This window comes from Balaenoptera borealis, assembly GCF_965194805.1.
Source record: "Balaenoptera borealis genome assembly, chromosome: 11".
NCBI lineage: Eukaryota > Metazoa > Chordata > Mammalia > Artiodactyla > Balaenopteridae > Balaenoptera > Balaenoptera borealis.
The window spans coordinates 98,541,354-98,555,254 of NC_138868.1; the positions used below are offsets into that span (position 1 = coordinate 98,541,354).

General features: G+C 45.6%; 3 protein-coding genes and 1 pseudogene across 5 annotated transcripts in view; 2 read left to right on the forward strand and 2 right to left on the reverse strand.

Moving 5' to 3' along the window:
• Positions 1–3,447, reverse strand: part of LOC309606651 (uncharacterized protein) — a gene marked incomplete at its 3' end in the record, with an annotated part of 48,005 nt that extends 44,558 nt beyond the window's left edge. Inside the window, exons 1-3 of the mRNA XM_082343942.1 lie at positions 3,311–3,447; positions 1,619–1,681; positions 702–762 (exon numbers count right to left, since the gene is read on the reverse strand). Coding sequence (XP_082200068.1) covers positions 702–762; positions 1,619–1,681; positions 3,311–3,330 — 144 coding nt within the window. The 5' untranslated portion in view covers positions 3,331–3,447. The remainder of the gene's footprint in view (positions 1–701; positions 763–1,618; positions 1,682–3,310) is intronic.
• Positions 3,448–3,460: 13 nt separating this feature from the next.
• On the forward strand, positions 3,461–11,954 carry CENATAC (centrosomal AT-AC splicing factor). 2 transcript variants are annotated; one of them, XM_082342161.1, is made up of 11 exons: positions 3,462–3,653; positions 3,795–3,958; positions 4,382–4,480; positions 7,863–7,929; positions 8,008–8,070; positions 8,405–8,469; positions 8,622–8,727; positions 9,737–9,767; positions 11,369–11,458; positions 11,531–11,663; positions 11,747–11,954. In XM_082342161.1, exons 1-11 carry the CDS (start codon positions 3,534–3,536, stop codon positions 11,808–11,810), a joined length of 1,002 nt encoding a protein of 333 aa, XP_082198287.1. In that variant the 5' UTR covers positions 3,462–3,533; the 3' UTR covers positions 11,811–11,954. The 2 variants fall into 2 exon arrangements, with proteins under 2 accessions (XP_082198286.1, XP_082198287.1); XM_082342160.1 differs by lacking the exon at positions 8,008–8,070 and having other exon boundaries at positions 3,461–3,653; positions 11,369–11,663.
• On the forward strand, positions 5,207–7,928 carry LOC309605868 (enhancer of rudimentary homolog pseudogene; annotated as a pseudogene). Its single transcript has 2 exons — positions 5,207–5,216; positions 6,509–7,928. The product of its transcript is annotated as an enhancer of rudimentary homolog pseudogene (transcript).
• Positions 11,920–13,789, reverse strand: RPS25 (ribosomal protein S25). The gene is made up of 5 exons (XM_082342168.1): positions 13,642–13,789; positions 13,304–13,399; positions 12,553–12,736; positions 12,065–12,163; positions 11,920–11,969 (listed from the first exon to the last, which is right to left on the reverse strand). The coding sequence occupies exons 1-4, from the start codon at positions 13,642–13,644 to the stop codon at positions 12,069–12,071; spliced, it is 378 nt and encodes a 125-aa protein (XP_082198294.1). The 5' UTR covers positions 13,645–13,789; the 3' UTR covers positions 11,920–11,969; positions 12,065–12,068.
• Positions 13,790–13,901: the final 112 nt, after the last annotated feature.

Consider the following 13,901-nt stretch of genomic DNA (forward strand, 5'->3'; position numbering starts at 1 on the left):
CACAGATTCCCACCCCATGGGCATGTTAACACCAGGGTGCCTGGAGTTTTGATGATTTTAACTTAATTTGAGAAATATTCATAGAAGATCCCTTTCTGCTAGTTCTACTGAGTCAGGTATGATCAAGACACAGTCCCTGGGCTTCCCTGGTGGCGCAGTGGTTGAGAGTCTGCCTGCCGATGCAGGGGACACTGATTCGAGCCCTGGTCCGGGAAGATCCCACATGCCGCAGAGCAGCTAGGCCCATGCGCCACAACTACTGAGCCTGCGCGTCTGGAGCTGTGCTCCGCAACGAGAGGCTGCAACAGTGAGAGGCTCGCGCACTGCGCTGAAGAGTGGCCCCCGCTCGCCGCAACTGGAGAAAGCCCTCACACAGAAACAAAGACCCAACACAGCCAAAAATAAATTAATTAATTAATTAATTTTAAAAAAAAAGAAAAGAAAAGCTCAGTTCTGTGGGTCTGAGTATTATTTAGTAAAAAAAAAAAAAAAAAAGACACAGTCCCTGCACTTGAAGAGCTTTTTAACTATTGGGTTTTCAACTGACTACTAAACAAAACGACAAGAGGATGAGCAAAGGACCTTGAAATTGAAAAATTAATTCTGCAGGATCCACTCTGATAGGCTTCACAAAAAGGGTGACATTTCATTCATTCAATCATGAATTGATCTAAGAGCTTATGAATAGATTGAGAGCTTACCATGTTCCAGACAAAGTCACCAGCCTTGTGGAAATTCCATTCTAGTTCATATTTCAGAGCCCTATATAATAGAAAGAATTTATCAGGCAGAGCTGGAAAGAAGTAAATTCTAGGCAGAGGGAACCAAGGGCTGGAGATGCTAAAGTGCATAGGAGCAACAGGACTGCAGGAATATTGCCTGGAGGAGGGGGTGGAGGGGTGGAGTGTGGGACACAAGACTGAAAAGGAGGTTAGGAAACTTAGTGTAAAATTCATGTTGCGAAATTTAGATATTTCCTGAAGGCAACTTAGAGATATTAAATTAATCAGGAAAGTCATTTTAGAGACTACCTTAAGACCAGCGTGTGGAGGATAAATGGAGCTGAAATACACCAGACACTTGGAAACCAGTCAGAAAGATTTTACATGAATCTAAGCAAGAAAGGTAGGGAATTGAAATAAGGTATGGTCTATGAGCATAAAAGGTGGAGAACAGATTTTAGACATCTCAGAAATCCAGTAAGACAGCTTGCACAGGGTGGACGTGGGGACTAAGTGAAAGGGAGTATCAAAGAAAACTTACCGCGGGGACTTCCCTGGGGGCGCAGTGGTTAAGAATCTGCCTGCCAATGCAGGGGACACTGATTCGAGCCCTTCCCTGGTCCGGGAGACCCCACAGGCCGCGGAGCAACAAAGCCCGTGCGCCACAACTACTGAGCCTGCGCTCTAGAGCCCACGAGCCACAATTAGTGAAGCCCGTGCGCCTAGAGCCCATGCTCCGCAACAAGAGAAGCCACCGCAATGAGAAGCCCGTGCACTGCAACGAAGAGTAGCCCCCACTCGCCACAACTAGAGAAAGCCTGCACACAGAAACGAAGACCCAACACAGCCAAAAATAAATAAATAAAAATAAATTAAAAAAAAAAAAGATAACTTACCCCAAAACTCCAGGCTTTAGTTTAGTGGTATCATTCACTGGGAGGATGAAAACAGGGGATGATCTGAAGAGGAAGAAATTGAGTTCCATTCACACAGTCTAGTTCAGATGGCAGCCGAATGAATACTCAGTAATGGAAGACTTTAGGGAAACAGTTTCAAAACCCAAATTACAGAGGGCTGAAAAGTTAGGCGTTTAAGCAGATGGGATAGACTACTCTAAAGCAGCTTTGGGACAAATGACGGAAACAGATGGGATGGTTGGGGTGTGACAGAATGAGAGGTCTTGGTAGGTCAAGTGAAGTAATATGTTGCCATGAGAGTGTGGTGGAAGTATTCCTGGGATCCAGTGGGTAAAGCGAAGTCAAGAGGACCTAAGACCTAGACCAGTGATTCTCAAACTTGACTGAGCATCGGAATCACCTGAAGGGCTCATTAAACCACAGATTGCTGGGACCCACTCCAGAGTTTCCTATTCAGTAGGTCTGGGGTGGGGCCCAAGAATTTGCATTTCTAACAAGTTCCCAGATGCTGATGCTGCTGACCGGGAGGCCACATTTTAAAGGTTTTTAAATTTTTAAACCTGGCCTAGAGCAAACATTTAGTAGCTGGCAGATGCTGAATAATTTTCCAAGTGAATGGATAAGAGTACTCATATTCAGGAATGGAGGTCTCCCTGCAGTTAAAGACCAGATAGAAGGTAAGTCCACAGGGGAGGATGGAAGACGATGGTCAGAGTAGAACTTCAGAGTTTGAATTCAGAGAAGGAGCAATTTTTGGTGGACAAGGTCCAGGATTACCCCTGCCAGGGGAGTGATGAGAGGTCAAGGAACTGAGAACTGCAAGGTCATCAAAATGGATCACATCTGGCAAAGGCCTGAGTCTAAAGGGAAGCTCCATCAGGAAGTCAAGATCTGAAGGGGAGTCTGGCTACTTTCTGGGTCTGAATTATGTAGAGTTGACTGGATATGCCCACAGACATTGTAACCCATTCAGGTTAATGCACCAGTACAGGTAACAAATGTAAGGGAAGCTGGGGACTTTGTGCCAGCTCTGTTTGCACATCCTATAAGTTAAGGTGTGGGCCAGGCCCCAGGGTTTTTGGAGGGAGTTCTAGGGTGGAGATCACAGTCTGGGGATTTCAGCCCTCGGAGGGAGCAATTCACCTTAGGTGCTAAGGGAGCAGGGCAGACAGGAAGGCTGTTGACTCTGGGAGAAGTGGCTTGTAGAGAATAAAGTTCCACTAGTTTAGGACGTTTACAGATTAAACACGTCTGCTAACCCTCAGCAATGACTCTGCACCCTTTATAGCTTTCCCTTTACAGCTTTACAGGAGCAACGTTCAGATCACCCCTGTGGGGTATGAGCGTGATTAGGTGTTAGATTAGGCCTTCAGCTTGTGTTCCCTACAGCCTGCTGGTAATGCCTCTGCCGCTTTACACCTGTGCAACCTTCCACAGACTTACCTCCTCCTTCACGCCTCAGTTTCCCGCTTGTAAAATGCCAGTAATAACAGGACACCACACAGGGTTATTGGGAAGATTACCTGAGGTAGTTAAGGTAAAGCTCTGGACCCCCACTGAGCACCCTATAAATACTAGTTACGATTTGTTACATTGTCTCTACGGGTCCTTGTCAGTGTCCAGATACGTGCGCGGTCCCCGCTAACTGTTGCGTGCGCTCCTTTCCCTTACCTTTTCCAGCCAGACTGCATTTGGCGGTACTGGCGACGGGCTGGATTTGTGCGCAAAGAGGGTTCCCGGAGAAAAACCCGCGCAACCGTAGAAGGACTTGCAGTGGCGCCTGCCGGCCGCTGGGGGCCGCGGGGGCCGCTGGGTTCGCCCCGCCCCTGAGGGGTCAGAGGTCACCGGACGGCGAAGAAGTGGCTACGCGTCGCGGATCCCCAGTCCTGGGTAGATGGCGCCGGCGGAGCGCTGCACAGTTTGCCGCCAGACCTTCTTCTGCGGCCGCGGACACGTCTACAGTCGCAAGCACCAGCGGCAGCTGAAGGTGGCTTTGGAGCGGCTTCTGCCTCAGGTGCGGACGGGAGGCTGGAGGAAACCCTGGACAGGACGGGGCGGGAATGCGGGCGGGGCTGTGAGGGCCCGAGGGGGTGGGATCTGGGGGTCCGCCGGGGTCCTACTTAGCCTCTTCCCCTTGGTACCCTCTCCGCGGCAGGTGGAGGCCGCCCGCAAGGCCGTCCGCGCCGCTCAGGTGGAGCGTTTCGTGCCCGAGCACGAGCGGTGCTGCTGGTGCCTGTGCTGCGGCTGTGAGGTGAGGAAACACCTGAGCCACGGAAACCTGACCGTGCTGCATGGGGGGCTGCTGGAGCATCTGGCCAGGTGAGCGCCGGGCCGGGAGCCGCATACAACAGTCGTGTACATTTGTGGGAGGGAGAGTTTAGGGTGGGTGAGAGGAAGAACGCTTTTTGTGATTTGACTGAGTCATCTTGTAGGCATTGTCAGCCTTGAGGGTAGCGGGCTTACGGCTGCCATGGTCCCAGTGGTGTTGGTGGTCTAGCTGGGAAAGTCAGCTGGGCAGCTTGCTCAATCAAGGTTCCCTCCCATCGCTTCCTCTCAGATTCTCACATTTTTATTGGAAGGGGGAGACTGGAGATCTTGAAGAGACTACTATCAGTATTCTTCTCTCAGCCTTGCCCAGAGACAGAAACCCAGATGTCAGTTTGCATTATTTATCTAATGCCTAGATGTCTGTGTAATATTCTGTAATCTATCATTGAGATTACTTGTCCTTTCCATTCTCAGTCCAGAGCACAAGAAAGCAACCAACAGATTCTGGTGGGAGAACAAGGCTGAGTTCCAGATGAAAGAGAAGTTTTTGATCTCCCCCCAGGATTATGCACGGTAAGTCACTACTTCACATGATGAAGTAGCAGAGTGTGGATTCTCTGGGCCTGTGTCAGGTACTGGAGCTTCCTCTACTACTTGGGAAGTTTAGTAAGGACTTCATTAGTAACCGTTGTCTTCGTAGCACTCATTATCCTAGGCACCATATTGAACACAAAAGAAATATGAGAGTCCTTGAAAGGTTTATAGTCTAGTTGGGGGGGGGTGGATTTACAATGTATTTAGCAAATAGAGAATAGTGTATAATTAAAGCTGACCATAATCAACTACTTAAATGTATGACACAGAAACTACTAAGGTTCTTTAGGAGAAGATGCTTTTTATAGTGTGCAAGAAACTGGTGCTCACCCAGTGCCCACTTTTAATAGTTTTAGACTCTATTTTAACTGGCCTCGGAGGACCCCCAGGAACTGGAGTGCAGGAGGCTGGACAGCACAGAGAGGGAGTGAGCCCTGCCTGCCTCAGGGAGAGGACTCAGGCAGCCTCACATCATCACTTCTATTGGGACCATATTGAGATTGTGGAGTGTGGAACCCAAGGGGATCCCAAAGCCGAAGTTAAGAAAACACATGGTGTTTGTTATTTCTTTCTACCCAGTGTGGAGAATAATGAGGAAATAAGAAATGCCTAAATCCCACCACCTTGCCTTAAAATCTGTGGTTCAGACTGGGAGGAGGTAAGAAACTGAGGCCACTCACTCCTCACACCCTGGCTCAGCTCCATATGGTTTTTGGTGGGTGAATAAAGGATAGTTGAGCAGCAAAGGTTATAATTGAGAATTATGAGGATGGACTCTTTGAACTTTTTGTTTAAATATAGTTTGACTTTTGAGCTTTATAAATTTCAAGCTCACACAAGATAAGGCCAGGCCAAGCCTGACTGATTTGACCAGTAAATATACAATGAGCCACTTTTATTATTTTTTTAACTTTTTTTTTTTTAATAAATAATTTTATTTTTGGCTGCGTCTGGTCTTTGTTGCCGCGTGCAGGCTTTCTCTAGTTGGGGCGAGTGGGGGCTACTCTTCATTGCGGGGCGCGGGCTTCTCATTACGGTGGCTTCTCTTGTTGCGGAGCACAGGCTCTAGGTGTGCAGGCTTCAGTAGCTGTGGCTCGCAGGCTCTAGAGCGCAGGCTCAGTAGTTGTGGCACACAGGCTTAGTTGCTCCGCGGCATGTGGGATCTTCCCGGACCAGGGCTCAAACCCGTGTCCCCTGCATTGGCAGGCGGATTCTTAACCACTGCGCCACCAGGGAAGCCCTAATCATTATTTTTAAAGATTAGTCTTTTTAGTTATTTGGCTGCATCGGGTCTTAGTTCCGGCATGCAGGGGCTTCATTGCAGCATACAGGCTTCTCTCTAGTTCTGGTGCGCGCAGGCTCCAGAGCGTGTGGGCTCAGTAGTTGCAGCGTGTGGGCTTAGTTGCCCTGTAGCATGTGGGATCTTAGTTCCCCGACCAGGGATCAAACCCAAGTCCCCTGAATTGGAAGGGAGATTCCTAACCACTGGACCACCAGGAAAGTCCCAGTGAGCTTTTAGATTCAAGCAGTTTGTTGCATAGGCAGTGAAAAGAGTAAGCCCAAAGTGCCAGCTTCCCAGGTTGTCCAACACACCAAAAAGGACCATACTGATACACATAGGGCTGGATGAGTGCAGTGTGAGCTGTGCGGCACTTTGGCTGGGGGGCCAAGTCTAGACTGCAGCTACGTGCTTTGTATGTACAGCTCTCATCTGAGAGCACGAAGTCCCATACCCCATCAGAACTGGGAGTTGATGAGAAACTCTTTCATAATGGTCTCCCATGAGAGATAGGGGAGACGAGTGGGAGATGGCCTCCTAGCAGTTCCTTTCAGGCCTCCCGTCCTCTTGTGTTCGAGGAGGATCACACAGACCTTCAGCCAAAACTCTTAAGCTGCAGTTCAATGCTTTGCCTGTAAGGATACGTGCAAGGCTGCCAGGGCACCTTGATAGAGCCGTTCCCCTACATAAATGTTTTACATATTAAAATTAGGCAAAAAGGCTATAAGCTCACGTGTGGTGGCGGAGTCGGCATAGTAGTCGGCAGCGGCTGCAGCAAGAGTTTGGCACCACGTCTCACACCATTTTGCTGGTACAGCCTACCAAGAGGCCAGAAGGCAGAACTTATGCTATTAATCTGTGAATGAATGCATGGAAGGTGTTTGTAAAATGTATGAAGAACATCTGAAGAGAGTGAATCCCAACAGCCCCTCTATCACGTATGATATCAGTCAGTTATTTGATTTTATTGATGACCTGGAAGACCTCAGCTGCCTTGTTTACCGAGCTGATACCCAGACATACCAGCCTTATAACAAAGACTGGATTAAAGAGATCTATATGCTCCTTCGTCGACAGGCCGGGAAACAGTTGAGTTTGGAAGCATTAGGGGGATGGGGGTGGGCTTGGAACACAGGTGTGTACAGAGTGCTGTAGTAGAAGTTTTGTATTATAGTAATCCGGTTTCCATTTTGGTATACACTAGCCAGGGTTGAATGTATTAGATGAAATGTGAGGATCTTGTTCAATCTGAAACCCCTTTTGCCCCCTTCTCCCCCTCCCTTTTTTTTTTAACTTAAAACATTTTTATGATGATTTAGATGGAAGCTGGTTTTTGTCAGTTACTGTTGGTTCCAGTCCTTCAAACTGTTCGTATCTGCTGTAACATTCACTGTACTGACCCTTCTTCAAATCGGGGTGGGGGGTGGTGACGCGGTTTAGTTATGTCCTCAAGACAAAGTCTTAGTGAAAAACAAATAAATGTCCTTTAGTTATATTTTCAAAAAATAATAATAAAATTAGGCAAAGACAGTTATATTAATTATATATCAATTGATAACAATGACAAAAGAATAAGAATTCAAGTAACATTTGCACACAAAAATCTGACTGTACACCCTTCGAAGGTTTTCTGAGGACTAATGAACTGCAAAGAAATCTTGAGCTTTGCTTAGTAGTCTTATTGTTGATAGCAGCATTGATGTTATTTGGATACCTTTGTATTGTAGGATAAAAACAACTGCAAATATATTGTTGTCCCAAATATGGGACAATTTGGACATCAAGAAAAGGAAATTGATTTTCTTAAGTATGGTAATGGTTTCATAGGCTGTTCCTGTTCCCAGGAGATGCATGCTGAAAAATTTAGAATTAAGTCTCATGTTCTTGGCAGAAAAGAAATGTGTTTATAAGCGAACTGGAGCCAGTATGGCAAAGTGTTAACAGTGAATTTGGGGGAGAGGTACTTGGGTGTTCACTGTACTATTTTGTTTCTGGGAGTTTGACACTACTCAAAAGTCAGAGAAAAATGATCTACTTAGGATCTTTTCACAACTGGCAGGGACTTGCCCTTTTTCTTTTTAGATTCAAGAAGTCCATGGTGAAAAGTCTAGATTCCTATGAGGAAAAAGAGGATGAAGTGATTAAAGAGGTGAGTTAAAGGAAAGGCCTCTGAAGGACCCAGCCCCCCTACCATTTTGTACCTATCTAAGCAGCCTCCCTCCCACAGATGGCAGCTCAGATCCGTGAGGTGGAGCACAGCCGGCAGGAGGTGGTTCGGTCTGTCTTAGAGGTTGGTTTCCCTCGGAGGAGCCAGCGCAGTATCCAAATCCACTGATTCCTGCTTCTCCCAGGTCCAACATTTCACCTACCAGCTCTTCTTAGGAGAATTCATGGACTCCATGCTTCATCAGCTCGGCTTAATTCCCCTACCTGCCCACCAGGGGGCAGGCCTTTGTCAGTGGAGATGATGTGGGCCAGGCTGGGAGGGAGGGAGGGAGGGAAGTTTGCAAGATATGGGCAGTACCCTCAGTATCTCAATTTGTTTACGTCTGGAGGGTGGGAGCATGGCCTAGGCAAATTCTTAAGCATCCTAGACACATTTATTTTTCCTGAATCAAACTCAGCCTCAGACAGTGCCAGACCCAGAAGAGGGCTCTTCGGCACCTGGAAGCTGGAACGGGACAAACAGGTAAGATTGTTAGGAAACCTCTTATTGGGAGTTCTGACATCTCTTAGAACATTCTGTAACTCTGGCTGGGAAAAGGGAACAAATCTCATCTTTGCTACCCTCATGGCTCAAGGACCTTGTCTGCCAGCCTGGCTCCTGTTTGTCTTTTTCAGCCAAGTAGCCTCCACCTCACAGCAGCCCTCATATGTGGACCTGCCACCAGCCCCAGAGCTTGACTGGATGGAGACAGGACAACCTCTGACATTCATTGGCCATCAGGTACAATGGATACGAAAGTTGGGAAAAGGCCAATGCCCCCTCAGTTCCCAGGACACCCGTCTCTCCTGGCTTTTCTGTGTATTCTGGCCATTCCTGTCTTAGCAGGCTTTTCCCTCTTGCTGCCCTGTCCCATAGTATCACGTTCCTAGACTTTTTCCTCACCCTCCATGGTGATCTTATCCACACACTGCCCCAACTGCCACATAGGAGTACCAACTCCTAAATCTCATGCTGTGCAGAATTCATAGTTCCAGCTCAATACGGGACATTTATAGATACCCCGCAGGTACCTGAAGCTAACCCCTACCACTCCTGTGTTTCCATTAACTGTAGTTACAGATTCTTATCCCCTCCTTTCTTTCATTTTTCACATTCCCTCAGTGAGTATGTCTTATCTATTTTATCTCCTTAATACAAGCTGGTCTCTACCAGCTTCTACCTTCGAACAATTCCTACTACTGCCATCTTGTCCCAAACACAACAGAAAATAATCGCATCACCTGCTTTCTTACATTCTATCCTCCAGCTGCACTGTGCTCCTCTCGCTTTTGAACATGTAATTGCCATTGTCTTAAATGATATGCTTTCCTTCCCTCATCATCTACTTAACCCTCACCTTCCTTCAGCTCTTAGCTCGAATGTCACTTTTTCATGGAAAACTGTTATAAATATATGTAGCCCCATGTAAAAAGCTGTGAATGTAATTTGTATAATTCATACTTAATTTTCTTTCCCAGTAGTATGTATGCTAAGAAAAGGGTTTCGTTTACCTACCATCTAGTTGGCACTTATTTTTGGACATTTCTGCTACTAAGACCTTGAGTCTGGTGAGGGCAAGACTGTCTTTCAGTGATTTACTGTGCTCTGTAAGATTTAACATCAACCCAGTGCGGAACTAGCATCATGGCAGTGGTTCCATCCACCTCCTGTAAAATTTCTTCCTCTAGGCTATGAGTATCCTATCATCTCTTGGCTTTCTTATGATTTTCCCCCCCATTTCCAACTACAGGATACACCAGGAATTGGTAACATCCACTCAGGTGAGACCCACGGCAATGTTTCTCAAACTGTAAGAAGCTTTTTTTTTAAGAGAATAAAGTTGATTAAGATACAGCACTGTCAGTGAACTTGGGATCTTTGAGACACACTCGAGTTCTAGGCCTTTCACTGGTAGAAGGGTATCGAAGACGCGTATGTCAAATGCATCTGAGTAACTCAGGAAAGTAACAGATGTACACCTGCTTACCGGATTTTTTTTTTTTTAACTTTCAGATCTAAGGTGTTTTAAAAGTTAGAAAATGTCAGATGTGGTAATTCTTGTAAGGGTTTTTGTTCAACCACTATTTGAGTGTGTGTTAAAATTTTTTTTGAAATAATACACTTAAGAGTGAAAATAAAAAGAGTATAAACTAAACAAGGTCCTACTGTATAGCACAGGGAACTATATTTAATATCCTGTGGTAAACTATTATGGGAAAGAATGTGAAAAAGAGTACATATATAACTGAGTCACTTTGCTGTATAGCAGAAATTAACACAACATTGTAAATCAACTATACTTCAATAAAATAAATTTTAAAAATAAAACTCGTTGCAATTGAGGGCCAAAGAAATTTCTATACCCTACACAGTGCCCACTATGGCATTAGCCATGCTACAGCCACTCGTCTCCTTGTATTTCAACTAAGAGAAAAAATACTTTGCTTGAAAAATGGAAGATTACAAACTTTAGCATAATAAACTTACGTTTTTCCAAAGTAAAGCAGCATCTAATAAAGGATGTGTATTCTCAATATATGAAAACCTCTCAACACTCAATAAAGGCGTATAAAAAGATGCTTATCAAAATGGCTAAAACTAGGGACTTCAATGGTGGTCCAGCGGTTAAGGCTCCGCACTCTCAATGCAGGGGGCACGGGTTCAATCCCTGGTCGGGGAACAATACCACATGACACGTGGTGTGGCCAAAAAATTTTAAAAGGCTAAAGACTGACCATTTATATATGCAGGAACTCTCATACACTGCTGGTGGGAATGCAAAATGGCATAACTACTTTGGAAAACAGTTTGGCAGTTTCTTACAAAGTTGAAAAAAAATCTCAATGTGCCTCAGCAAATGAACACTTCAAAAAATACTCAATAACAAAGAAGGAACGATTGAAAACACGCGTAACACAAAAACCTCAAAGTAACTATGCTAAAAGGCACACAAGGGTACATAATATATTCCATTTATACAAAATTACAGAAAATGCAAACTAACCTATAGCAATAGAAAGCACATCAGTGGTTGCCTGGGAAAAGGGGTATAAGGAAGGTGTGCTAGAAAATATTTTAAAGGGGCACAAGGATACATGGTGGTGATGATTTCACCCCAAACATTTCAAATTGTATGCTTTAAATGTGTGTAGTTTGTTTTATGTCAGTCATGCCTCAATACAGCTTATTAAGTATCAGCACCTTTTAAATTAGCCTAGGCCCCTCAACTTCCCATGGTCCAGAATTCCTGGATTTTGTTTACAAACATTTATAGTTTTCAGGTAGGTAGGAACTTATAGCTAGGTATGTTCCACAATAGCCTGAAGGTTAAAAACTTTTTCTAAGTGCTTTGATTTCTGCTTAAAGGGTCTTCCTTTTCCAGGTGCCACACCTCCCTGGATGGTCCAAGATGAGGACTGTAGCTCTGGGAACCAACAAATAGGACCCTCCTATGAAGAGTTTCTCAAAGAAAGTAAGTTAATTAATTCAGAAATGGTGATGGGTTCTTTAAGTCTTCCTACTGAAATAAAACTGCTTATCGTAGAGGAAAAACAGAAATTGAAGAAACTCCCACCAGACAGAGTTGGGGCCAACTTTGATCATAACTCCAGTACCAGTGCAGGCTGGCTGCCCTCTTTTGGCCGGGTCTGGAATAATGGACGCCGCTGGCAATCCAGGTATGGGCCCAGTGTCAGGACCCCAACCCACTCCCCCTTGGAGATCTCACCCTTCGTCCTGCTAACCCTTCATTTCTTTTCAGGCATCAATTCAAAACTGAAGCCGCAGCAAGAAACAAACAGCAGCCACGTAGAAAGAAAAGTTAATGGTTTCCTAATACATTTTCAACCACTGTAATGCTCAAAGCCAAATGAACAAACCGATACCTACTATTATCCTTTGTAACTGCCTTTCTTAGGAAACAGACATGCCCACTTATTTGATTTAATAAAGTTTTATTTTTCAAAATATACAGCTGGTGGGACCTGTAAAAAAAAAAAAAAATTCAAGGATCAGAACTATAGAGCCTTGTGAAGGAATGCATACTTCCTACACCATGAACCCCTGGGTTCTTGCTCACCTGTTCATGCATCTTCACCAGCAGCTGGAGCATCTCCACCCTTGGTATTTCTGGTGTAAATTACTTGAGCTCTGTGCTTTGAAACCAGTTTAATAAGTCCTAGAAAGAAATTATAAATTTTTCACACAATAGTACTATGAAATACTTAATCAGACACTAGAAATATTTGTTTTACATCCCATCCCAAAACAAAAATGTTGAATTTAAGCATGAGTTCAGGAGACATGCCTACATTTCTTGGTTATAATCTAATTTGATTTATCTTTTTAAAACAAGGGACTCACCACCTGCTCTTGGGATGGCCACCTTCACAGCACTACACTGTAACTTGAAAATCACTGTTTCCATTATTGGGCACTAACCAATAACCTAGGTAACATGTTAGAATTACATTACTAACAACCACCTATTGCATTTAAGATGGCTAACACGGTCAGGCCAATTTAAGGTGCAAAAGCATACAAATCAGTACAACACACCCCTCTCACCTTTACTAAGCAGCTCCTGCAGGGCTGCCCTGGCCAAGGAGCCACGAATCTTCAGTCTCTCAGAGACGACAGCTGGAGTTATAAGCTTATAGTTGGGAACTTCTTTACAGAGTTTGTCATATGTTGCTTTGTCAAACAAAACTAGGTTATTGAGCTTGTCCCGAACTTTGCCTTTGGACCACTTCTGCTCACCAAAAAAAAAAAAAAAAAAAAAATCAGTGCTCCAGTTCTTCCCTCCTTGAACAACCTGCCTCAAAGAATTGTTACTTGGTTTTATGGCTATACTGAGAGAGTGGCTCTATTCCTTGGCCTACAGAGATCTATGAAATTCAGAATTTGCAGACACTCCGCAAATTAAGATTTAAATAATTAGAAACCCAGAATTCAAAGTAAAAAGAGACCCTGGTTGTCGTTAACGGCATCAAAGACACATCTGGTTGGGGGGGGGGGTGTGGAAAAACCTATTATTGAGACTTTCGGATACTGACTGAGCCCCAAGGAACCAATTAAAATAACACTATGTGCTACTTATCAAAATAAATGCTCTGTACACATCTGTTAAATTTCCAAACAGCATATATCACCCCATTTTCCAAATGAAGAAAAAACAGAATGGTGATAAGAGCATAAGCTGTAATAACCTGACTCTAGACCCCACAACCTTACAAGCCATCTGCTAGGTGTCAGTTAATATATCGATAAGGGACGGGCGCCCGCAGCCTCCCTCAACGTTCAAGCGACTCACTCCTACCTTCTTTTTGGCCTTGCCCCCAGATTTGTTCACTGGGTCTTTGTCTTTCTTGGCCGACTTTCCGGCATCTTTCTTCTTCTTGTCATCCTTGGGCGGCTACAGAAGAAAAGCGGGAATGCGGCCAGGTCTCAAGGCAGCCCCACGCTCCCCCTACGCCTGCGCCCCACCTCCCCACCCCCGCGCAGACCCCACTGCCGGAGCACATGGGGGAAGCAATAGCCCGCCCGCCTCGACACGCGGCCCGGCAGTTCTGGGAGCCCTCCTCCGATGCCGCCCCAAATGCGCGCCGGCATCGCCGGCTCCCAAAACCACGCCGGCTGACCCCAAACAGAGCTCACCATAACGAAGCCGAGAGAGGAACTCCTACCACCTCGCTTCGCTAAGATGTCGGACAAAAAGGAAGTGCGTTTAGCGAAGAAACCCAGAAACCTCCGCCTGCAGCGAGTGCTTCCGGGGCAAGGGGCGGGACCGCGCGGAGGAAGTCCGGAGGCTCAGGCCTGACTCAGGCCCGGAAGTGGCTGTGGGCAGTGTGACCTCATCCCGCAGCCGGAGGCACTTGAGGCTGCCGCTACCTTTTGCATTTTGCGGCTAGTTGTGA

Excerpts from the sequence above, each read along its gene's own strand:
- CENATAC (XM_082342160.1), top strand. The coding sequence starts at position 3,534 with ATGGCGCCGGCGGAGCGCTGCACAGTTTGCCGCCAGACCTTCTTCTGC. Across the intron at positions 3,654-3,794 it reads TGGAGCGGCTTCTGCCTCAG|GTGGAGGCCGCCCGCAAGGC; the intron begins GTGCGGACGGGA and ends TCTCCGCGGCAG. Across the intron at positions 8,728-9,736 it reads TGACATTCATTGGCCATCAG|GATACACCAGGAATTGGTAA; the intron begins GTACAATGGATA and ends TTCCAACTACAG.
- RPS25 (XM_082342168.1), bottom strand. Across the intron at positions 12,737-13,303 it reads GGGGCAAGGCCAAAAAGAAG|AAGTGGTCCAAAGGCAAAGT; the intron begins GTAGGAGTGAGT and ends TTTGGTGAGCAG. Across the intron at positions 12,164-12,552 it reads GCAGGAGCTGCTTAGTAAAG|GACTTATTAAACTGGTTTCA; the intron begins GTGAGAGGGGTG and ends ATTTCTTTCTAG.